The following is a 26,343-nucleotide window of genomic DNA, read 5'->3' as shown; positions in this document are numbered from 1 at the left end:
GAGATAGTAAAATGTTGCTCAGTGTTAGGCTCATACCAGCCTGAGACACAGTCTGAGAGCTCCATGATGTCTCTCTTCATATAGTCTAGGGAGGCTATGTCTCAGGCCTTTTCCGCCCACACGGACTATGACCGAGTCATACTGGTACTTGTGGTCCAATGACCTGAGTGCATGCATAATGTGGCAGATCCTAGTCAGTGATAAGCAAATGACCGTGACTTTCACCTTACTCAGCCCAGTGACAGGGACATCAGTGTGTCTCAGAACGAAGTCTCCAATGACCAGAATTGTTGGACTGTGTGGTGATTTGCCTTATGGGCTTAGAAGTAGAGGCTCCATGAGATGAGGTTCCAAGTGCTGTTTTGAAAGTGTGCACTCAGGGCTGCTGAGTACTTCATCTACGAGGTCTTTGGGATTTTGAAAGGTTACAATTTAAATGCCTCAGCATATGTGGGTCTATGTGTCTGCTCAGAATTGTGTGTAATGGGTGCAGCGCATTTACTACTGACAACCTGACTGACATTAGGAGTGCTTTTATGTGCAGCTTTGTCTCCAGTGACACTGTGTAAATACTGCTCTCACATACCATATCAGTTTGAGAATTAAATGGTTGTCAATAAACATGAGGCAATTTCTAGACTGCCTCAGGATGCCCATATCCACCAAGTTGGCAGCAGAGATCATGGGAAAGTTCATATCTATGGCAACAGATCCTTTTTTATTGATTAGGCAGCTGGAGTGAGAATATAAGTAGTGTCAGGAGTATCTGATTTGCAACTCTGGGGGCAGCGCTAACCACTGCAAACTAGTTGTCCTGTGTGCAGCTAGGTACTGGTGAAAGTTCAAGGGTGCTTTTACAGGAAATAATGTCAACTCAAGGTGTGGGTATGTCTGTACAGGGCATGATATGATCAATGATCCTTAAGGTGAGTGGATCTGACATTAAACAACTGTAACTGCATTTGATTTTCTTTTAAATTAATAATATGTGGAACTAGAGGCCTCTTTTAAGTTTAAACACTTAAAGCTGTCTGCTGAACAGATCTTTTTTAATGGTAATTGTAATTTACTACTACTGTGGGAAGAAATAGCCAGGGAATTGTTATGGCTAGGCTTGTATAGGCCCTAGGGCCGATAGCCTAGTACCAGCCTATGAACCGATGAAACTAAATAAGCCCCATTAACCAGTCAAGTAAGATTGATTTCTTAGCTATTTTTAGAAACTGTGTATAATGTGTTTACTTTTGGGGGTGGGGGGGGATACCACATGCTTTGTACGAGGTAGAAGCTCATGTTTGCTCCCCAACTCTTCAACAAGGCATACTTGGTCAGAATCTGCTAAGGGTTCAACTGGAAGGCAAATTGCTCCCACTAAGAGTGGTGGATGGTTCTCTCACCAATCACAAAGTGTCAATGGTCTGACACCATCAGAAAATCCATAGTAGCCATTAGTACTTCATTGCTTACTGAAGCAGTAATATTAAACAGAGGTGAGTGAAAGAAATTGGTCACTGCTAGAATAGCACCTATCATAAAATCCATTAGAGACAGACAGGTGCAAGCTCATACAATCACCTGTTTCTCTTGACCCAAGAGGTAAAAGCTATGGCCTCTTCAGGCCTGTTCTGCAGGCATAAATGGTTAGCCGTGAAGAACATGCAGTTCTGCTCTTATGAAGGAAATCCTTCAAGATGGATGTAGACAGGGCATCTGCCAGCTGACATGACTCCAATGGGAATATAAATACAGAAAAAATCAACTACAGCACATGCTAGGATGTCCTTTAAAGAGGTCATCAATTGCCAGTCAATCAAACAAACCGTCACTAATCCAGTCAGGATAAAATAGACAAGTGGTTGTGGGTTCAGTTCAAGCAGCTTTGTTACACACAAACACATCAGGAATGAAGCTTTGTAACTTAAACTTAAATAAATTTACAAACAGACTGACTACCACACTCATAAATGTTAACACTCTGGCTGTTCGCTCACAACGGCACTGCTGCCTGCACTTGCTCACTATTTATATGCACGTGTTTATATCTGGAAATGTTTCTTAAAGGTACATACACACACACTGTTCGACATCCTCCCTCTTTGAGAAGTGAATCATATACTAAATGACATTATTCTATGACATGCAATACACAGAAATTATCTTTTGACATGCAATTATACAAAACTAATTCTTTGACATGCATTCATACAAAATTAGACATACATAAAACAATTATGTCCAGGTTGCTGTGTATTTTGCACTAGGCTTAGAAATACAACCTGATCGTGTAACATCAAAGTCAGAATTGGGCCTAGCAACGGGGACGGCATTCAAGGAATGTTCAACTTTGGGGACATCTGGGACATCATCAGGAATGGGAATGGATACGGAGATGTTCTTCAGTACAAACATTTTCAGGGTTGCTCTGAGATCTAGAGTCTGTATCGCAAGTACAATGCTGCGATATTGTTTCTGATACAGGAAAAAGATTCCTGCAGTTTCTCCTGCATTCTATATCCTCAGATTCCACTAAGTAGATCTCGGCTCAGCACATCTACTTCTCCCTTGACCAATTTGAACAAAGCCTTTCGCCGTTTGCATCCTCCGTGTCTCTCCTCCTTTCAACAGACAAAGAAATCTGCTCGTTTTATCACAGCTGGACTTCTGAAATGAACACTTCTTAAAAAGTTGGGCTTTGATTGCTTTCTTGTTTTTAACATTAGGCACCAACAAACTAGAACTGATAGACAAGGTTGTTCTGGTTTGCCTAGATAGAAATCTCTGAGCAGGCAAGCCAAGTCGGTTGTCATGAGGTATATTTCTGAGATTAAGTAAATTCAAGAAGATATTGGTATTGCCCCACTTTGACCTCTCCAGTAATTGCTTTGCACTCTGTACTGCACGTTCAGCAAGGCCTTTTGACTGTAGGTATTCAGGACTACTAGTAACATGGATAAAGTCCCACTCTTTTGCAAATTTCTGAAACAACTGACTGGTAAACTGGGTGCTGTTGTCAGAAATAACTTTGTGCAGACTACCACGAACTGAGAAATTACGTTTCATCTTCGTAATAACAGCACTGGATGTTAGGTTAGGTAGCAAATCAATTTCAAACTAGTTTGAATAAAAGTCTACCAACACTAAGTAATGCTGACTGTGACAATCAATAAATCTTTAGATTTTTAAATTTTCATTGGTCTTGGTTGGTGTCTAAATAGTACTGAACTGCTGTGTGTGTCGCTGGAATTATTAGTTTCTTGCTTAGCAAGAAGACTCGACCTGGATCTTGCTGACTCACCATTATACTGTACGGAGCATGTCCTTTTTACTGAGCTGGTCTTGGAACCTGCTAGAAAGTTATGGGGTTTCCCAGGTAGACCTGCAGGGGTTGCAGTTGCCATTTGCTTAGGCCTGCTTCTGCTTGCCACATATGTTGCATGCTGTCTATGTTTGCTCTAGAGGCTGCTGAAACCATGCTCTTATCACTTGCAAGCATACTTGTGTGCCTTTATGTGAGCTCATGGATTTCACAAATCTCTACGGCTTTGCTCAACGTTAAATCACTGGCAAGAAGCAAAATCTTTCTCACTGCAGCATTATTAACACCACACACACGCCTGTCCTTTATTAACTCAGCTTTCAAGTCACCAAATCTGTATGTTTTAGCCTCATTTCTGAAGTCAATGATATAAGCTGCAAAAGTTTCACTTGGCTTTTGGTCTCTTGTACAAAATAAGTGCCTGTCTACTGTAACATTTGTCTGGGGGTTGCACATCTCTCTAAATTTACATTTCAAGCACTCAGATTCCTCCCTTGATTCAGCCGGTACTACAATATGTCAGTTTTCCTCTTCTCCTGCATATATTTCTGGTGCATACACAAATGAACGCTCCCTTTCAATGGCCTTGGACCCCAGCTAAGTTGAGCAAAATGAATGCCCTTGTACATGCATCTTTGTCAGAAAAAGCTGCTTGTATGAAAATATAGTATTCCTGCTCAAATACTCTCCAGTTCTCTGCAACACTATGATCAAACACAAGTGGACTGGGTCTGCAAAATGCCTCTGCCATATCAACACGCAGTAGTGAAGGTGCTTGAAATTATGTACGAACATACACACATAAATATGCTAGAACGTGTAATTATGCCCAATAGCACAAGAGACTCTGAAATAACTGCACTTTGCCAAACCAGTCTCCGTAGCACAAGAACACTTTAAAATCATTGCACTTTATGAAGCCACTTCTTATCAGTGTAAGAAATACTTCAAAATGACTGTACTCTACAAATAAACTGTACACGGCAGAAAAATCTCAGAGTAAGAAACATTTCAAAATGAATGCACTTTACAAAAAAACTGTATACAGCACAGGAACCTTTCAAAATGGCTGTACTTTGCGAAATAAATCTGCACAGTGTAAGAAACACTTTAAAATGGTGGCACTGCGAATAAATGCGCATAGAACAAGAAACTTTTCGGAATGGCTGTACTTTGACTGCACTTTGCAATATTACTGTAATTTGCACATAGCAAACTATTTGAAATAACTACACTGTAATAAAGCACACACACTGCAAATGCTTTGCACTCACTGAGATACTTTGAACAACTCTAGTTATGCTTTGAATGGCTTTGGACAATGCAAAATAGTAATTTATGCCCAAAACACGGTCTTCTACTAAAAACATGCAGTTGCCTTGCTCCTTAGGCTTAATTTTGCTCTTTTATCATACTCTTTATGCCCTTTTAATCTCTGATCATGCTCATTATACTTTTGTGGTGCTCATTTTACTTTAACATGCTTATTATACAAACCAAAGGTAATTCTGAGCCCCATATGAATATATCTGCTAGTTTTATCAAATACTGTGGTTTCAAACATTTTGTTTAATTAATAATGTGTTTTGTGCCTTTTGTTTGACTAATAATACGTTTTGTGCTAATTGCTTGATTGATAATGTGGTTTGTGCCTCACAAATGCTCCATTTCATTTTCTTTGCCAAATAAATAAATTGTGCACGTTTTTTGTTACCTTGAGTTTGTTTCTGGCCCTTTTTGTTTGTCTAAGCTCCGTTTCACTCAACCAGCTCAATATGCCTTCACCTTCAACTCTGCAACTCATGGCTTGAAGTTGCTCTCAATCCCGGTTCTGACACCATGTCGTTCGTCCATTCAGGATAAAACAAACGAGCGGTTGTGGGTTCAATTCAAGCAGCTTTATTACACACAAACAGATCAGGAATGAGGCTTTGTAACTTAAACTTATAAACAGACTGACTACCACTCTCATACATGTTAACACTCGAGCTCGTTCTTTAAAAATGGCACTCCTGCCTGCACGTGCTCACTATTTACATGCACATGCTTACATCTGAAAATGCTTTTTAAAGGTACCTCTGTTCTACAGAAACCTTTAGGAGTCTTTTCACCCTGCAAGACGTCTGCTACAATGAGGACAAACTAAACAAGTAGCACCTCATACTGAAATTAATGCATTCTTGGATGAAAACAAAAGAACTTCATACACAGATTCTTGGCAATGAAGTGCCAGAAAGTATTCATCAAGGCACCATATAAGAGCAAGACAGCGGAGTTCTAGAAAGGGAAGGAAAATTCATTGCCACTTCAGAAAAAGAGGAAACATAAGGAATTCTCTGACTTTCCAAAGTTACAAAACAAAACACTACAGCTTCTCTGATCAACAATGTCAGAGCCTATTTCAGGGGCTTCATGATTACCTTCTAGTAAATCAAGGGAGCTCTTTCAAGAGAAAACTGCAGGAGCTACAAAACATAGCCATTTTGACAACATCCAGAATACAATCTTCGCTGGTTATGGTCTGCCAAGCTGGAGTAAATTCTGCCATAAAGAAGTGTAAGGATTGCTGAAATGTCTCCTGCGAAGGCCCACTAGGAGGCTTTACATGAAGAGCTAAAGGATGACGCATTTCTTGTTACTTACATGTCCTTCACATTTGCTGAATACAGTTTCTTCTTCTTGGGATGGGAAATTATGGAAGCAGAACGTGGCCCCTTGTAAAGACCCTCAATAGTGGTCAATGCCCACTTTTATCTTATGCAGGCTTCAATCATCTCTTGAGAAGACTGAATAAGAAATTGCCTCCAAAAAGGTTTTTCAAAGACAGCATTCTGAAGCTTAGAGGAAGAAAGCCTCATACATGCTATACTCTGTGTACAAGTACCAGATGCTACTGCACTGGCCAGAGAACTGAAAGAGTAAAAAAACTACAATAAGCCACATGAAGGATGCTAGAAAACATCAAACAGATGGATAAGAAAGATTAAGGTCTGAGCCCAGCACCCAGGAAGAATAGACTAGATGATTCCAGAGTAAGAGAAACCACATTTTTTGAGGCCAATAAGGGGCTAGAGAGATGGACTGTGACCTTCATTGCAGATGTTTCTGTAGAATCAGGGGCATTGGAGGAAAGGCATAAAGGATTCCCTGGGGCCAAAGGTGTGACACAGTGTCCCTGTGTGACTCCCTATTCTCAGGGAATTATAGAGTGAAGAACCTGTTGCAGTTGGTGTTGTGGGGAGAGGCAACAAGGTTGACCTTGAAAATCCACTTGATTAGAATGGCTCAAGAGATGACTCATGAAGGAGTAGAACAGACCTGATCAATCTCTCAGTCAGTATACTGGATTTCCCCAGATATCTTCTCACCGCTTTCTAATAACAATGTATATCAACCACTGTCACACATGCATGGTTTCTCGACACAACATATACAATCTGGTTCCTCCCTGTTTGTTAATGTAGGAAACAACTGCTATCTTGTCTGTTTGAACACAAATCACAACTAAGGGGAAGAGTTCTGAAAAGCCTGCAATGTTAGGATAACTGCTCTCATCTCCAATATATTAGTATGAAGATTGGCTTCTGTTTGGAACCATGTGCCTTGGACTGTCTTTCCCAAGTAATGCCTCTCCCATCCCATTTGGGAAGCGTCGTTGATCACTGTGGCTTGGCAGGAATGAAGAATGAAAGGACATCCCTGTATAACAAGCAGAGATTTTAGCCACCACTGTATGCATGTTTTGCAAATATACTTTAGCGGCACTCAAAAGGACATAGTCATTTTCCTGACTGACCAGTGAACCACCAGAGTACGCTGAAGTACCCGTATGTACAATCTGGCTAGGGACAGTAGTGTGATACAGGCTGGCATGGAGCCCAGAAGGTGAAGAATTAGCTTTGCTGGTGGTTTCTGGTGGGATAAGACTTCCTGGGCTTGCTGGTGAAGAGATGTAACTCTAGTCTGTGGGAGCTTTGCTATATGAAGTTGTGTATCCAGAAGTGTTCAGATGAACTGCAGTGACTGAACTGGGTATGACTTGGATTTTATTAGATTCACTGAAATCTCCAAGCCTATGCACAATTGGAGCACAGTGTCTTTGGCTTGAACAAGTAGATTCCTGTTAGGGGCAGTGATGAGCCAGTAGTTCAGATACGGGAATACTCAGAAACCCTGTAGTCGTAGGCAAACTGCTACTACTACCATACTACCATACATTTGGTAAACACCCAGAAGGCTGTGGTGAGACCAAAGGGCAGAACTCTAAACTGGAAATGACTGGCTCCCAGCCAGAAGCGAAGGTACTTCCTGGAGCATCTGTCTGTTTTTATGTGGTAGTATATATCCAGAAAATTTATCAAGTGCAGCCAGTCGTTCTCTTTCAGTAAGGGAAGAATGGACTGAACAATGAAGATCTGGAATTTTGTTTGCTTCAAAAACTTGGTCAAGTAGCTTAGGTGCAAAATGTTTCTAATTTGGAATTGTCACAAGAACTCAGATAGTTCAATAGAAATGGTCACTTTGTTTCCATTAGGACAGTTTGGTTATTCGTTGGGCATTACACCTCTTGTTAAAGACTTAGAGCAGGTGGACAGTAGTCTTTCCTTTGATAATCACATCGCCACAGTAGTCAGGAAATCCTTCTACATGGCACACCTCATCACAAAACGGTCCTAATCTAGGAAAAAAAGAGGTCATTGTTCCCCTCTACTCAACACTCATTAGACCCATTATAGAGTACAACGCCCATTTTGGAATGTACCTCACAAGACATCTGAAGCAGCTAGAAAGGCCACAGAAGTACCTCACTAAGAGGATTACTGGACTAAAACAGATGCCCTACACTGACCATCTCAAAAAACTCCAGCTTTACTCCGTAGCATATCGCCTACTCCGAGGTGATCTCTGCCTAACATATAAAGCTATGTCAAACCCAGAGCTGTTGGACATGCTACACCTAAAGAAATCCCAATCCCTCTAAGCTACATTCTCTAGGGACCTAAACTTTGTCACCACAATAAACAGGACATGCTGGAGGGATAGATTCCTGTCCCAGAGACTTCCCATACTCTGGAACTAGCTACCCATCTATGTCAAGCAAAGTTCCTCATTAGCACTCTCCAAGAAAAATCTTGCTAAGTGGATGGGAAATAGGAAATACAACCCGGGGATCACTTCTATGGCTCTGCTCGACAGGGGCATATGAAAATAACTTTCTTGGATGGCGTAAGCCAGAGAACCTTGTTGGCAGGCTTACTTAGGCCCTTGGGCCGATAGCAGAGTACCTACCTATGAACCTATGTCTGGTAGGAGATTTGTGTATATACTCAGATTAACTCGTATTGTATGCCAGCATGTCAATTTGTGAAACTGCAAGTTTTTGAAGTGTTGAGTATTTCTGTTTATACAAAATTTTTAAAGAATCTGTCAGTGTTTTGATACACTTCTAATTGCACACGTTTGTGAGGGAGTTTCTAAAGTACAAATTGTCTGTGGAGAATCGGTTAGATAGTGGGTGATGTCATTAGAATGTTTCTGGTTGCTAGGTGATTATTTGAACAGCTGATTGACAGGAAAAAGAACTTTTACAAACAGCTGACTTATTTTTTTTTAATAAGTCAGTTGAAGAGCAGTTAATGAAGAGATGCAGTCATTTACAGTGCTGAGCAGTTAGTGAAGAGATGCAATCATTTACAGTGCTGTGCAGTATATACCCGAAAAGGACTCACCAAAAACTCTAACTCTGTCTTTGCCTTGCTGTTACATTTTAGATTAGATCAGGGACAGTATTCTCTAGTTAGATTAGGAAAGTTTAGTTATTTAGATAAGAGGTTTTCTAAGATGAGGGACATCTATCCTACAGTTTCAATGTATACTTCTGGTGACTGAATTCTGCTGTTTATTGAAAGTTATTGATTTACATTCTTATAATCATTTTACTTATTAAATGTTTTTCATTATTTTACATTGTGGCTGGACAATCAGTGTGTTCTTTAGAGATTAGAGAGTATTTTATACCCATTTGATACTCCCCAGGTCATCTCGAATGTCTGGCTGCTTCTGGTCATACCTATCATTTATTTTGATATTTAATGTTTAATAAACTAATCACTCTTTGAAGGGTGTTTAGACCTGTCTGACTCTGGTGGCAGTGTTTACCATTTGTATTGGGGAGGGGACACAGCTGGAAATCTGTATCAGACTTCCCATAAGAGTTTGTGTGTGTGAGATTTAACTTTATTTTCAGTGTGAGTCAGAGGTCTTAAACTGGAACACATTGCTCTGAAGTGTATGATAAGGGATTGCATTTGGGGTGAACACAGTTTTATAGCCCAGTCCCAAGAAAACAGAGCATGTTCCTGTTGTGCTCTTAAGGGAAATTGTGGAATTTTGTGTGCTCTGGTGTTTTCAGTGATGCTCACACACTGGAGTCAGTGGTGAGGATTGAAGCTCCTTAATTACTGACCCCAGGTTTTAAGTGGGAGACGTCACATTTATTATTGGCAGCCCGGTGGGATTTTAGCTGGATGTCACATTTTATTAGGGGTAGTCTGCTGGGATATTAAATGAATGTCACTATAATAATCATCCACATCATATCAAGGACAATATTCGAAGAACCCATTTATTAGAGCATCTATACTTACCATTGATGATAATCTTAAGAAGCTCATCAAACAAAATATTAAGTAGAAGATTTTAGATAAGGGTGGATAATTGTTTGTCATTTCGGTTTTCCCGGTTAGGGGTCGCCACAGCAGAACTCTGGTCCGGTACTGATTGGCAGTAGATTTTTTATGGTGCCGAGTAGCCAGCCCGACGCCCAACCTTCAGCGAAGGTACACCTATTTACGCATGTCTTTCAGGAGGCCACTCGACCACAGCGAGGAAATGCAGACTCCATACAGAAGGCACTCCAGCCGGGAATCGAACAGGAGAACCTCTTGCTGTGAGGCAACAATGCTATCACTGTACCACGGCGCCAAGATAAGGCTGGATAATGTTTTTTTAAATCTATTTTGGTTGATAATTGGAATATTATTAGAAGTAACCCAGAATTATTTAAGATAGATGGAGAAAAACCTAAGGTAGTATTTAAGAAGAATAATAGTTTGAAAAATATTTTGGATAGCAATAATTTTTATATTCATGTTAGTGGCACCAATAAAGAGTTTGGTACTTTTGCTTACTGAACCTGTGTGGCATGTTGGTTTATGAGTAACACTAAGTTTATTATTTCTGAACATCTACAACTTATTTTTTATGCTAATATGAGATTTACTTGTTCTACTGAAGGTCTTGCCTATGCTGCCACTTGTCAAGGGTGTGCTGCTTTCTATGTAGGCATGACATCTAGAAAGTTTCATAAACGCTTTCTGAATGCAATTATGACATTAAGAATGCCAACACTGATAATACTCTGTATAAACATTTAGCTCTGTTTTCTGAACATAAGAAATGTATGTTTCATGGCTTACAATTTGTTAATAAAAGCAGTAGAGGGTTGATTATAAAAATAATATAGAGCAGAAAGAAGGTTCACAACAAATGAAGTTGGGGGCTGATAAATTTCCAGGTTTGAATGAAGTTATTAACACTGTTTTTTTTAAGGATACAAGACCTAGAAAGTTGTAACTGTTTATTTAAGCATGGGTCATTATTCTGTTATGTTGTGTTGCTTGACTTTTGTATTTAAATTACTTGTTTTATTGCTTTTGTAACTCAGATGATGTCCATATTCTTAAAGGACAAAAGTGCTTAGCTGTTTGAACAAACGTTTTTGGCTCAAGTGTTGTTTCAGTTAGGTCCAAAATTGGCCTTAGGTTCCAGGTTTTTTTACACTAAAAAGAATCCTGAGTAAATTCCAGATCCTCTTTGCTGTGGAGGGACCTCTTGGATGACTCAGTTTCTTAAAAGCTTACTTATTTCTGAAGTGGCTTCTTCCCTTTGTGAGGGTAGAACATCAGGAATTCTTTTTGGGCAGAGAGGAAGAGTATGGAAGGGAATTAAATAGCCTCAGGTAATGATTGTTTTCACCAATTTGTCCTGCGTGACAAAAGTCTAGGTTGCTGGGTGCAGGGACAAACGCCCCACAAACTGTCTCCAGAATGTGACAGCTGGGCAACCATTCAGAAACGCTGAAAAAGCTTCAATGAAAAAGGACCTCTGAAGCCCTGGTTTTGTGGGCCACCTCTGCCCCTTGAGTGACATCTATTATAAGAGTTTACCCCTCTACCTTGGGGAGCTCTTTCTCCCACAGTATCAGATACAAAACCCTTGGATTTATGAAATCAAATTCTCTCTTCTTTCTTCTGGTTTCTGCAGAAGGTCCTTTGAGGGGTGGAGAATTTTATCCCTACGGCAGACAGGAATTTACCTTCCTTCTCACTTCTTGAGATTGTCTCCTTAACCTTAGGACCAAACAGGGTTGAGCCATCGTACTGGGCATCGATGAAGGACACCTTGAAATGTTCTGCAAGATCACGTAACCGCATCCAGGCATGCCTTATGGAAATACCTGTGCCAGCTGCTCTAGATGCACCTTCTGTGACTTTAGAAATAAGGTACACAGAGACAATAGATAAGGAATGTAGGGTATCCAACTGTAAATCAATCGATTTCTTTGATCCACAGACAAGACCCCTGGGAGAAATTTGAGGATTCCCTTTGTCAAATCCCTGTGGAAACAAGTAACATATGCCAAGTAATTAAGCACCCTCACTGAAAAAGCAGATGAGGTGTAAACATGTTTCCTAGATCTGTCCAATGCACCCGATTCCCTATTTGGTAAATGGATGGAGGAACTTTCTTCTGCAAATTCCTTCTTAGTGGCTGTGCCACTACCATAGGTCCCTTGCTCCTATGGGGATGGTCTTTAGGAACTAGAAATTTGTATGCTTTTTTCAAATATGCTGTGCTGTATACGGTTCCTTCCATGTCCAGGAGGGGATCAGGTCTAGCATCTCATTGGCCGTGGGGAACTACAGAAGAAATACAAAGGCCAGAACCAAAAGCTTCAAGAAAAACGGACTTTTCAGAAGGTACAAGGGTGGACCATCCCCCCTTTCTGTCTGAAAAGTTTGCGAATCTCTCCAAATTAGATATCTTCAATGGAGGAGCTCTGGGAAAACCTTCTCCTTCCTCAAAGTCAGTGTCACTGGTAGGGGATTCCTCAGGGGAATCTAAGTGCTTCCTTTTTCACTTGTGCTTCTTGTGTACCTCTTCTGTGGATTGTTCAGGAGAGGACTCCTAAGATAATAGTCTCCCCAGGAGAATTGACTTAAAACTCACAGAAATTGTGACAAGAGTAGGCTGCAGACCCTGGGAAATCCTCCTCCTATGGGGGAGGGTGGGATCAGATTCTGAAAGGGTAAACTTCTCTCGAAGATGAAAGAAAGCTTCGAACACTGAGCTCAACATGGATCCAGGGAGCTTCACTATAGAAGTTGAAAAGCCCAGAGGTGGCTCAATCCTAGATACCATCAGGCTGGCATCCAAGCCTGACACTGGAGACAAACTATCAAGCATCAAAGCTCCTAGCAGGAGTAAAGGGTCCAAAGACCTTGGATCTGATCCTGCCCTGTCAAAGTAGATGCCGACACCTTGACTCCCAGGCAACAGGGTCGGACTAGACTTTGTTAGAGAATGCCTTGAAGTAGAGATAGTATGAAAACTTTATTTTGATACAGATCTGCCCTGGATGAGATCCAAAGGCACCGATCCAAGGGACTGTATTGGAGAATGAGCCATTAAGGAGTGAGGGGGAAGAAGTAGTTCCTCCAAATCTGACAACAGCCTGAGCCAGAAGGTCCCCAATTGGATTTGGGTCTGAAAGAATCTCCACCATCCTGTTTATATCAGCTTCATTGAGGCTCTGAGTAGACATAGCTGACTTAATAGAAAAAGTAGAGGACAGTGGTCTAGAGTAATAACAAGGTCTGTCCTGTAAGACTGGAGACCAGAGCCTAGGGGATATAGGATCCAGGGAGAATCTAGGAGGCATATGTGGTCCAATGACTATAGGGTCCAAAGACAGCACTGGCTCAAAGTCTAGACATTTTAGGTGTGGAAACAGATGAAGGTGTCAGATACAGCAACTTTTTCATAGCAGAATTTGATTTTTCTTTTTCCTTGTCTGAATCCCTTTGTTTCTGTTTCAGATTTGTCAAACACCTTTACCAATGAAGAAGGGGGAGGGGGGAGCAGCAACAGTAGATTTCCTTGATCCAGAAGGGTGTTTTATTCCTGTAGATGGATGAAGAAGCCACTTCAAAATAAAACTGTTTCTTCTTTCATTTATGGCCTGTTGACCAAAGGCATCTCAGATGAAGCAGATGTCCAAATGCAAAGGTCACAAGCAGTATACACACTTGTCATGTCCTTCTGAATTTGGAAGTAAATTCTGAAGGCTTATTGCTATTCTAAAGGACAAGAAAAGGAAGGTAAGTGACACTTAAAAAAAAAAAGAAGTTATGTACTCACCATAACATGTACTCACCATAACATTCTATGTGAGTTGTTCATCTCACCTTCATTCTTACAGATGGGTTCGGAGCCGAGTTGGCCAACTACAAAGCTTGAGGTCTTCAGACTGCTCGAGGCCAAGTCACTATCCCATGATGCACCTTGTGTTACCTCAGATCTTGTTTGCTGCCTCTAACAATACCATATGCCATTCTATCCCTATTTTAGGTAAGGAAACCATAGAAAAGAAAGCAACCATGATATAACATGAATCTCAGTCCTCAAAAAAGCCTGGAGGGGGTTGGAGGGTGGGATGTAAGAACAAAGGCGAGATGAACAAATCACATGGAACATTATGGCGAGTACATAACTTCTTTATGTGAAGTTGTTCTATCTCACTGTTCATTCTTACTGATGGGTTGCGTCCTTTCTCGGGTGGCTCACGGGAGTATGTTTCTCAGGACAGTGAAACCAAAGGAAGCCCTGTCCCTGAAGGCCCTATCGACTTTGTAATGAGTGATAAAAGTATGAGGCTTTGACCAAGTGGCTGCTGCATAAATACTATCTATTGGTTGCTTGGCAGTAAAGGCTAAAGATGTGGAAATAGATCTGGTTGAATGAGCCTTTATTTTGTGTTGCAGAGGTATACTGGCAGCTGAGTAAGTGAAGGTGATGCAATCAGATAACCATTTTGACAGAGTGGTTTTTGCCACAGATCTACCTTTTCTGGAGTCTGAAAAGGAAACAAAAAGTTTTTTCAGATCTTCTAAATTTTGTGGTTCTATCTAGGTAAAATCGAAGTTGCCTGTGAACATCAAGTTTGTGCAGCATGTACTCCAAGTTATTGATGTGTTTGGGGGAAAAAAAAAACGGTAATTATATGGTTTGGTTAAGGTTAGCTTCAGTACAAACTTTAGGTAAGAATGAAGGATTCATTCGTACTGAAACTCTATCAGAATGAAAAATCAGATACGGGGGGGGGGGGGGTTTATAGACAAGGCCTGTAGCTCTGAAACTCTTCAGGCAGATGTGATGGCTACTAAAAAGACAGACTTCCAAGACAAAAATTTCAAATCACTTGAAGAAACGGAGGAAGAATGATGCTTGAATGCATAAAATTTAGATTCCAAGGTGTATAAGTGGATTTAACGGGTGGTCTCAGGTGGACGGTCCCTTTGAGAAAAGCTTTGGATAGCTTGTGTGTCATTACATTAATGCCTTCAGTACCAAGATGAAAATTAGAGATCGCAGCAAGCTGCACATTGATGGCGACTGCAGCCCCTCCCTTGTTGAAAAGCACAGTCAAAAACTCTAGTATGGAGAAAATAGGGGCAAGGTAAGGGTCAATGTTATTTTGAGAAGTCCGTTTGCTGAGGTATAATTTCCTAGTAGATGATTTATGAGAAGATATTAAAATATGTTGTGTTTCAATTGAGAGGTTATGGAACCTGGCTATGTTGGGAATTGGAACAACCAAGCTGTCAATTTCAGGGACTGAAGGGAGGGATGAAGAGCCCCTGATGAGTGCATCAGGAGGTCTGGAACTGGGTTTAGAATCCAAGGCTCAATCGTGTATGAGTGCGTCCCTTGGGGCATCTCCCGGAGGGGCGATTAGGGCAAAATAGCTTCTGCATTTTGTGTTCATGGGGGATGCAAAGAAATTGCAAGGCTGGCCCCATCTGCAGAATATTCGTTCCGCTATTTCTTCTTTGAGGGACCACTCATGAGGCAACAAGATTGCCTTGCTCAGTTGGTCTGCTATCAGGCTGGATTTCCCCAGGATGTGCGCTGCTATCAGAAAGCCCTGGGTGGAGGTAGCCCACTGCCACACTCATAGGGCCTCTCAAGAAAAGGGGATAGGACCTGGTTCCACCTTGTTTGTTAATATACCAGACACTGACATGTTGTCCATCTGAATCGCAATTGTCCCCAGAGGGAGAGAGTTCTGCAAGTACTGCAATGCCAAGAATTCCGCTCTCATCTCCAGGACACTGCTATATAGATGTGTCTCTTGTTCGGTCCATGTGCCTTGGGTTGTTCTTCCCTAAAAATGCCCTCCCCATCTGATCAGAGAATTGTCAGTGGTCACAGTGGTCGATGGTGAGGGTAGGATAAAAGGACGACCTATCGTTACTTGGGGAGAGGTCAACCACCACCGAAGATCCTTTTTGCAAGAGTTTGTTAGAATGATAAGATGTGACATTGGGAGTTCTTGATAGGACCACTGCGTGAACAGGAGCCTTTGTAGAATCCGCATGTGCATACGACCCAAGGGAATTGCTATTAATGCAGCCGTCATCGTCCCCAACAATTTTAGCACATCTGAGGTTGGCACCTTGTCTCTGGATATGAGGTTCAGAATTTGATGTCAAAGTACCAATATTCTTTCTGGAGGAAGTTTTAAAGTGGTGGTGGTGGTGTCCAAATCTGCTCCGATAAACACAAATATGTTGCGATAAGGCAGATTTTTCTAAGTTTATGGTAATCCCCAGTTGATTGCAAAGAACAAGTGTGGTGTCCCTGGCTTGTATAAGCTGATGCCTGTTGGTGGTGGTTAGGAGCCAATCGTCTAAGTACGTAAATACCTGGAATCCCAAACGCCTCAGGTGAGCCGTGGCCACTGCCATACATTTGATGAACACTGTGGGGGCTGTAGTGAGACCAAAGGGCAGGGCTCAAAACTGGTAGTGATTGGCTCCCAGCCAGAAGCGCAGATGATCCCTGGACAGTCAGGCCATTTTTATGTGGTAGTATACATCCTGGAGATCTATCGAGCACATCCAATTGTCTTTCCCTAAAAAGGGAAGTATCGACTGTATCGTGACCATCTGGAACTTCTCCTTGACAGAACTGTTTAGTCTGTTGAGGTCCAAAATAGGTCTCCAGTTCCCTGTCTTTTCTGGAACTAAGAAGAATCTTGAGTAAGTTCTGGATTCTATCTGGTCTGCGGGGACCAACTGGATGAATCTTTTTTCCTAGCAACCTTTGAACCTCTACAGTTGTTCCCTGTAACTGGGTGGAACATGCGGGATTTCTGTTATCAAGGGAGGTGTAATGGCAAAGGCAATAAAATATCCTCTGGATATTACGCTTTGTACCCAGTTGTCGTTTGTTATTTTTAGCCGGACGTCTGGATACAAAGATAAGCGACCCCCAACTGCCTCCAGAGTTGGACAGTCGGGCCACCTTTCAGGAGCGCTGGTAGGGCTTCCCAAAGAACTGATCTCTGCCACCCTGATTTTGCAGACCCCCTCGGCCATGAGGACGGTGTCTTCCTTTATTGCCCCCTCCTCAGCCCCTGGAGGAGGTTTGATCATGTGTCCTGAAAGGCTCCTTGGGCTTTTCGGAACCACATCTTTCCTCCCTTTTGACCTTTGGGGTAGGGTCTAGTAAGGGTGGAAAAATGGACTCCGACGGCAGACAGAGACTTTCCTTCCTGCTCACATCTGGTATGAGTTTCCTTTACTTTGGGCCCGAAAAGAGATGAGCCATCAAAAGGAGTGTTCACAAAGGATGACTTAAAGGGCTCTGCAAAGGAACATAAGCGCATCCAGGAGTGTCTCCTAAGAGCAATTCCTGTACCTGCTGCCCTACTCATTACATCAGCTGCATATGATATCAGATGCATGGAAGAGTTTACGATGGAATTAAGAGTAGCAAGCTGGGAAGCAACTTTGTCTGCAACTCCCTCAGCTACCGTACCCTGTAGAGTATCTCCAAACTCTTTTATGAGATCTCTTTGCAGTCTCATGAAATGTGTGAGGTAGTTCAGTGATCGCATGGCAAAAGTCACTGAACTGAACATGCACTTCCTATATCTATCCATGATCCTTGAATCTCTGTTAGGAGGATGAACAGATGAAGAAGTTTCCGACATCTCCTTTTTGATGGCTGCCGCCATCACCACCATGGCATTAACAGGCACTCCCTTCGTGAGAAAAGTCTTATCCTGAGAAGAAGATATAAATTTATTAGGCCTTCTAGGGACAGGCTCCATGGTGTCCGGAGACTCCCACGCAGTTTGTGAGACCACCTCCATAGGCTCATCGAAAAGCGGAGACACCCAAGAGGTGGAGGGCTGAGACCCAAAAGCTTTCAGGGGGACCGATTCATCCTCAGTAGGGTTGGTGGGCTTCCAGCCACCCCTCTGCTTTAGGATTTCCAAGATATCTGCAAATGAGATATCCTCAGAGAGGGACCATGGGGACCCTTCTGACTCATCCAAGTCAGTGTCTAAGGTGACAGGTTCCTGTGAGGAGTCTAGATGCTTCCTCTTGCAAATTCTCTTCCTGGGAACCTCATCAGTGGGAGCTTCTGGTGAGGTCTCAGAAGAGCAGGGTCCACCTAGTGGGGCTTCCTGAGGCTCAGGGTCTCTATGCTTCAAATGGATTTGTGAGGCAGGGGTAGACACAGGCGCTTTAGGGGAGGAGGTAGTTGGTTCTGACATTGTGGATGTCCTTGGGGGACATTACTCTCCTCATGGCATCAAAGGCACCCCTGCTTCAATGCGAATGAACCCCTGGGTCTGAAGAAACAGGTGATTCCCTCGGCACCGGAACAGAGGGCTCTGATCCAGAGGTAGGAGCAGAACTCATCCACACTGAAGCCCCAAGAGGCAAAGTTGGAGCTGAAAGATCGGTCCGACTGTCCTCCCCGGACCCGACCGGCGAGTGTCAGCTCCTAGACGCCTCGACAGGCACTGAGGAAGTCTGAGTAGTCGGCACCAATAGCACTGGAACAGGCGTCGGTTCTGAAGGCTCCACAATCATCAACTCCAACTCCTCTGGCTCCGAAGGACCGGTTCGGCTTGGAGGAGGAAAAGAAGTAGATGGAAGAACAGCTGTCGGTTCTGAAACCACTTTGGTCGGAACTGATAATTTGGCAAACGCCGGTGCCTGTAACAATTTCTGCACCACATGATCCACATCCAAATCAGATAGGCTTATCGAGGACTGAGATGAATGGATCGATGATGCCACCGATTGCAAGACTGGTTACTTCAAACACTGCAGAGACCAGTTCCAGGACTGGGGACCGGTTCCAAAAGGTTACAACGCTCGACTCCGAAGGCTGTGGAGCAGACATCGATAATTTTTTTGATGGTGTTGGTGTCTGTTCCAAAACTCTATGGTCCAAGGATGAAGATTTATAAGACTTAGAAGATTTTGGGGATTTTTAAGTTTTATCATGGTCACCCAAAGCTTCTTGAAAAGAAGATTTCAATAGCCCTCTGGCAATCAACTTTCTTTTTCTTTCCTGTAGAACACTGCTACTGAAAGAATGGCAGATGGAGCAGCTCTCTTGTAGGTGCAAAGCACCCAAACAGTAAACACAGTTGACGTGACCATAAGTCACACACATTTTCTGTCTACACTTTGGACATTTTTTAAACCCAGACTTGGGTTGTTTTTCCTTCTCTTGGTCAGCCATAACAGAATATAATGTACACCAGAAAAAACCTGTTTAAAGTCTCGATAATAAAATATCAAGCAACACAACCATCAAAAATCTCAACTATTCAAACAGTAAGAAGCCCCCAAATTAAAACGGGCTCGACAAAACTTATTAAAGTCAAAGTATTAAGTTTCTAATAACACACTCTTATGAAACTATAAAACTACTAAATTCCTAATAAACACACTTCTAAACTACTGATTTAAACTACTAAAGGCACACCAGAAAAAAGGTAAGGGAAATGCTACAGGCCTAATAAAACGACCGCCAAAAATAGCTACAGAAAGGCTAATAAAAGGATAGCTAACAAACTAGTTCTAAAAGTTTTTTTATAACCGCTATTAAACTACAATAAAAGTATTTAAATAGAAAATTTCTCTAGAAGAAAAACTATACAAGCCCGAGCTGTGAAGTATCCTCTGATCTGTTGCAGCAGCAAACTAGATCTGAGGTAACACAAGGTGCATCATGGGATAGGGACCTGGCCTTGAGCTGTCTGAAGACCTCGAGCTTTGTAGTTGGCAGACTCGGAGCAGAGTATCGGCTCTGAACCCACCTGTAAGAATGAACGGTGAGATAGAACAACTTCACATCAGCAGTTTAAGAAACCACCATAAAGAAAAAAAGCCAAAGGTCTGGCGTGAGAGGCAAGAACAGAGAAAGCAGAAAAGCCCTCAGAGGAAGGGACAATAAGCACAAAGCACTAGTGGAGGGGAAAGATATACAATACAAACAGGGCAGTCAACCCCAAATAGAGAAATAAACTTAAACCCTTCCATCATCCCCTACCATCCCAATGGACACTCTCTCCTATTTCTCAACATAAATCTAGAAGTATATTAAATAAAGTTCATGACCTCCATGCCCTGCTAGATTTATACTCCCCTGACATTGTCATTGTCACTGAAACCTGGCTCAAACCACATATCAAAAACAATGAAATCTTACCCCCCCCTGGCTACAACCTATACCGAGACTTGACCGTCAAATCAAATGTGGAGTTGGTGTAGCCATAATGTTCAAACAAAACATAGCACTACAGCTCATTAGCATAAATTCTCCTTCATTTAACAATACTGAAATACTTCTCTGTAAACTAAACATTAATAAAAAAACAAATCCTTGATCATAGCAGCCGTTTATATCTGCTCAGGAGACAATTCAAGTACCATTGAAGACTTTCTCTACTGGCTATCCTCAACCTACCAAAAAGAAACCATCACAATGGGAGACCTCAATACGGACTGGGCATCTTATGACACCAATAATCCCTCTAACTTTATAAACCTACATGGCTTCTTCCAGCTCATACAAGAACGTACTAGAATAGATAAAACATCTAACAGATGCTCAATTTTAGACTGGACCCTCACTAACAGAACACCCACATCCCTCCAAACTGGGCATCTCCCCCGACAGTATCAGTGACCACCTGCCCACTTATTTGCTTAGACACAATATCAGCCCACCTAGACAGTCAGTCTATCGACTAATCAATAATAAAAAAAATTCAATGCCGAAACAGTTCACTTCTTAATCCAACAAATAAATTGGTCTCCCCTAAAACCCTACCATTAGAAAATGATGTACAGCACTTTAATACTACCGTCTTGAACATCTTAAATAGCCTAGCCCTTAAAAGATCCGCTAGAATAAAAAAGCGCCACTCACCATGGCTAACAAATAACAATAAAGATCTCCTAAACCAAAAGGGATAAGGCCTGGGTTCACTGGTTAACTAAGAGAAGCCATATCACCCTACAACTCTACAAACAGCTTAGAAATAAAGCTAAATCCCAAATAAAAACTAATAAAAACATGCTACACCACTACACAAAAAAAACCCCACCAAAACAACACTGAAAAATTCTGGGCCACCATAAACAAACTCCTTCAACCTGGCAACACTTCCACCCTCTACACCTACACCCATGACATCCATCTCAGAGGGCAACATTGCAACACAGTTCAACTCCTTCTTCATAAATTCAATACTCTCTCTTATCAAATATGATCAAACTGCCTCTCCCAATATCGCAGCCATCAATAGTAATCTTGAAAATACCTTTTCCTTTACACCTGTTACAACTCACACCATAAGAAAACTTCTTAAAACACTCAAACCCACCAGCCTAGTTTCAAACAATCTTCCATCAGAATTTCTAAAACTTGCTGCAGAGATCACTACATACCCCATATCCATCCTCATCAACCACTCTGTCACTGAAAACTATGGTCCTCCTACTCTGGAAAATTAACTACATCACTCCCCTGTATGAAGGCAGAAACTCCACACTACTCACAAACTACAGACCCATTGCCACCCTTTCACCCCTATCTAAAATACTTAAAAAATGCATCCACATCCAGCTCTTAAATCATCTTTTATTCAATAACCTCCTCTCTCATATACAAAGTGTTTTTTGCCCCCACCTTAGTACCACAATCACCCTCCTCAGTTTTACCAACACTTTAAACTACCACAGAAACCAAAACAGACTTGTCCCCGCCATCTTTTTAGACCTCTCCAAGGCCTTTGACATAGTCTTACACCAGAAACTACTATCAGATCTATCCATCTTAAACCTCAGCCATTCTACCCTAGTATGGTTCCACAGTTACCTAATCAAACGGCAACAAGCTGTTAGGTGGAACCAGGAACGGTCATCTCTACTCCCTGTTAACAGTGGAGTCCCACATGGTTCAATACTAGGCCCCATACTCTTCAACATTTTCACAAACCAATTGCATAAATCCACCCCTCTAGCCTCAGTTATCCAGTACACAGATGACTCTACCCTCTTGTGTAATGCATCCTCACTCCACAACTAGAGAACATCACACAATCATTTTTGGCAGCAGTATCTTGACTAAACAACATTAACCTTATATTGAACCCAAACAAGACCAACCTAATGCCTTTTCTCCCATCAAAGTCAACCATACCCCCAACTTCTTTTCACTTACACTCCTCAAATAGTACAATCATAGCCGCCACCTCCCAAACCAAGCTACTAGGTGTCACTATTGACAACAGACTGAAATTTGACATTCACCTATCTCAATCCATTAAAAAAACTCACATCAAACTTTGCTCTCTCTACCACATTAAGCCATTTCTTACAAACCAAGCCAGACTAGACATCGCCAGAACTTACCTCCTTATCCACTCTACTTTTCTCCCATCCTCACCAGACTTAGCAAAACAGAATTCACCAAACTTGAATCCTGCTATAACAAACTAGCCAAGTTTGCTACAAACTCTCTACAACGGTCCCATCACTGCTCCTCCTTACAACAATTAAAATGGTTAGAACTTCCCCAACACCTAACCCATTTTCACCCACTGTTTAATATACCAGCCAGGCAGAGTCTCAGCCTTGCAACACTTACAACAACAATATACTAATACTTGACAACTCCGTTCTACACACAAAATCCTCCTACAAGTCTCCAAAAGCAACAACAAAGCTGGGGATACCCTTTACTCCCACCATGTTTCTAAAACCTGGAACACAATTCCTCAACATATTTTAAATATTGCAAACCCAACTCAATTCAACAAACAGGTAAAAGACCACCTATATAGCAAGTGGACCTGCTCCTGCATCAATCCAGGTCAATCCAGGTTAATACATTTCCATGTATGTCTTTTTTCTTACCCATATCTCCCCCATATGTCTTTTTTCTTACCCATATCTCCCCCAGAACAGTAACCATTAATGAACCCCTACTAATTTGCCAGAAATCTTTGTCTCTTCAAACCCCCCTCTCCTCTTTCTCTATTTATACTAACCTAACAGAACTAAATTTACCCTGAAATGCTTACTATGTAATAAAATAAAACAGTATACTCTGTAACAATGCTTATAATACTATTCTCTGACTTGTAGTGAGATGCCACTGTTGCCAATGTATATTTCTATTTCTCTTATTACATCAACGTACTTTTTCTGTTATATTAATGCTTATGTAACTTGTACAGCTAGAGCTTTTCTCCCCGGGACTCTGTTGAAACGGGCTTACACCCAAACGGACTATCTCAGTAAACAAATGTAAAATAAATAAATAAACTTATCTAGTTGAAGAAATTTCACTAATGTCTTTCCTGAGTACCAAGATCCATCAATCATTTATGGCAGCAAATGAGATCTGAGGTAGTTTGCCCGCTACACAGGGAGTATGGGTAGGGGGAGGAGCTTGAGCACCTAATCTAAAGCTTAGACGTGGCCAAAGTCAGATCAGAAGTCAGGTCCAAGACCCCATACATTCAGGAAAAGATATCAGATAATCAAGATTCAAAATGTAATAGAAGTTATACAAAGAAAGAAAAAAAATACAATTGGGAAGCACAGAGGCTAAATATGTGATGCACTGTATGCACCAGGCAATGGAACACTTTGCTCCCATGCAAGGAAGCTACAGATTAAAAGAATATCTTAAACAAATATCTCAGAAGAAATCTCAGCAGTGGCCCACTATTATCTGACTAAACAAGCTGAAAGAACATGGGAGTTGATGATAATTAAATGATGTCAGTTTGGTCACGTACAGATGGAGCTAAACTGCCTAGCACAGGTGATTTTATGGTAGCAGGCAGTCTACTAGACCAGATCATAATTGTTTCACATTCTCTGGTATGTGGTGTCGCTAGTGTACCAAAAATAAAGGGACAATAACAAAATAACCAGCAGAGAGATTCCCATGAAATTAAGAAAGATGGATATAAAAATAATCTGGCTGATGAGAAAAAGTTTCTGCAATAATTACCACTTATTAATACTTGTTTTCAGAATGAAGCTACATTTATTTCCTTAACTTGTTATATTTTTCACAACTTTGGCATTATTAAATCCATGTCTATATTAATCAACCTGAACAGAAAATATAATGTAATTTTCAAGGGTTCATTTAACAAAATCCTTTGAGTTGAGATCAAACATATTATGAGATATATGCATTTACTTACTTCTGCTGACTGGGTTAATACCACCAGTCATAGTCTGTTTTCAGGAGTGATCCAACACAGTATTCACACTAACCAGGGAAATCAAGCCAGGTCACTGAGGAATTCATTTATGCTCTAAGTGCCATGAAATCATTTACATCCATCTGAGCAACAACTATCAGCCAGATGTGACCTTAATATGGATATCACTCATGCAGCACACAAAAGCTGCTTTGCAATGTGAGGTATGCATAGTGTGTACAGCAGTTAGATGGCAAGTGCAATATATGTCCACATCGGCAGCCTGGAACAGAAACCAGATAAAATTATGAAAGCAGACATTCTCTGTTAAAGGGAGGATGGGCTGCAATTCCCATTTACTGCAGTACACAAAGGGTTTGGAAACTTATAGCCATCAAAGGGATGCTCCTTTGCCATGAAATGATACTAAGCAAGTCACCAATAAAACAGAGAGATGTTGGTGACTTTGGACATACTAACAGACTGCTAAGGCAAACACAGTGCCACATTGAGCCTTTACTTTGTTGACTCCTTTCTCAACGTGATTCAAGGACAAGGAAGTAGAAGTATAATTGTACTGTTTAATGCCCACTTTTAGGCGTCAAGCCACATAAAGGAAAAGGAGGGCTGTAAAAAATGCAGCATGACACCTGAACAAACAATGGCTGGAACAATACACACACACTGAGATATACAGCACATTATAAAAAGATCTAGTAAATGAAGCTACAAGCATCAACACCTTACTTTTAAGTGCTGCTTTACTTCAACAAAGATTTTAGTACTAAGCAGAATTTTATACAAGACAGCAATTATTTAACATAATAGGACACCTGTCTGATCAAAATAACTTATTTCAAAGGAGATGCACTAGGCGCAGTCAGTGACAATTACACAGCATTCCATTATGTAAATTCAGTGAAATGCATATGAAAGTCTGCCAACTTCCTACCATACCTGGGCTGTCCCTTGAGCTTATGTCTGCTCTGTGATGCTTGGATCTGTTGAGGTAGTTTGCATGATTCCAAATTCAACTTCTTTCGCATTTCTGATATTACCTGTAGAAATCATGAAAACATTAGAGTGACCTAACACTGCATTTACAACAGTTCAACTGTGTTTTGGTAGCCAATGACTGATCACCATGGAACAGGTATTTTAAACAAAAATATAAAACAGTGTAAGGAACTTCTCTGTGTGGAAGATTTTCAATCCATATATATCTAGTTAATCACGGTATATTAATCAGATCAGATAATGGTTGTAGAAGTAGAAAATAAACTCGTCATAAGTCAAAAAAATAATAAAAAATATATAATTTGAAATATTATACAGAATTACTAAGTATTTGAAAGTAATCCAAGCAGGGTCGGCAGTCTGTTTCCAGTCAAAAATCCTTTATTAAGTACACAGACACGCAATGCAAGTAAAACAAAAATAACAGAGTAAAATATATATATATATATATATATATATATATACACACATACATACACATACATACATACACTCACACAAACACACACACACACACACACACACACACACACACACACACACACACAAATACTTAGGCAAGAGAGTGGTTTATTGTGCTGTAAGACAAAGTGTTAATACATGTTAAATTCACATCCCATCCCCCTTCATCAGTGTGACATTCGAGCTGGTCCTGTCCTACTTAGTAGCTGTCATAATAATTACCCTGCTATGATTACTTTTTAATATTTAGTAATTCTGTATAATATTTCAAATTACATATTTTTTATTATTTTTTTGACTTAGGACGAGTTTAAGTTCGCTACTTCTACTACCATTATCTGACCTGATTAATATAGTGATTAACTAGATATATGTTGTTGTGTCTTTCGGCTTTTCCCGGTTAGGGGTCGCCACAGCAGAACTCCGGTCCGCTAATGATTGGCAGTAGATTTTTTACGTGCCGAGTTGCCGGCCCTGACACACAGCCTTCAACTAAGGTACGCCCATTCACGCATGTCTCCACACAGAAGATGCTCTAGCTGAGAATCGAACAGGACAACGTCTTACTGTGAGGCGACAACGCTACCGCAGCACCACCACCGCAGTATATTGATTAACTAGATATATATGGATTGAAAATCTTCCACACAGAGAAGTTTCT

At 41.2% G+C, this 26,343-nt stretch overlaps 1 protein-coding gene across 3 annotated transcripts in view; it reads right to left on the bottom strand.

Annotated features, from left to right (window-relative positions):
* The window catches only part of FANCD2 (FA complementation group D2), a 1,694,389-nt gene that overhangs the window by 1,338,102 nt on the left and 329,944 nt on the right, over positions 1–26,343 (bottom strand). For all 3 annotated transcript variants that reach the window (XM_044077594.1, XM_044077597.1, XM_044077595.1), the window contains exon 12: positions 25,161–25,261. In XM_044077594.1, the coding sequence (XP_043933529.1) occupies positions 25,161–25,261 (101 nt within the window). The remainder of the gene's footprint in view (positions 1–25,160; positions 25,262–26,343) is intronic.

This window comes from Protopterus annectens, chromosome 7.part0 (genome assembly GCF_019279795.1).
Source record: "Protopterus annectens isolate FY-2018-M chromosome 7.part0, PAN1.0, whole genome shotgun sequence".
NCBI lineage: Eukaryota > Metazoa > Chordata > Ceratodontiformes > Protopteridae > Protopterus > Protopterus annectens.
This window is presented reverse-complemented; position numbering and strand designations above follow the sequence as displayed.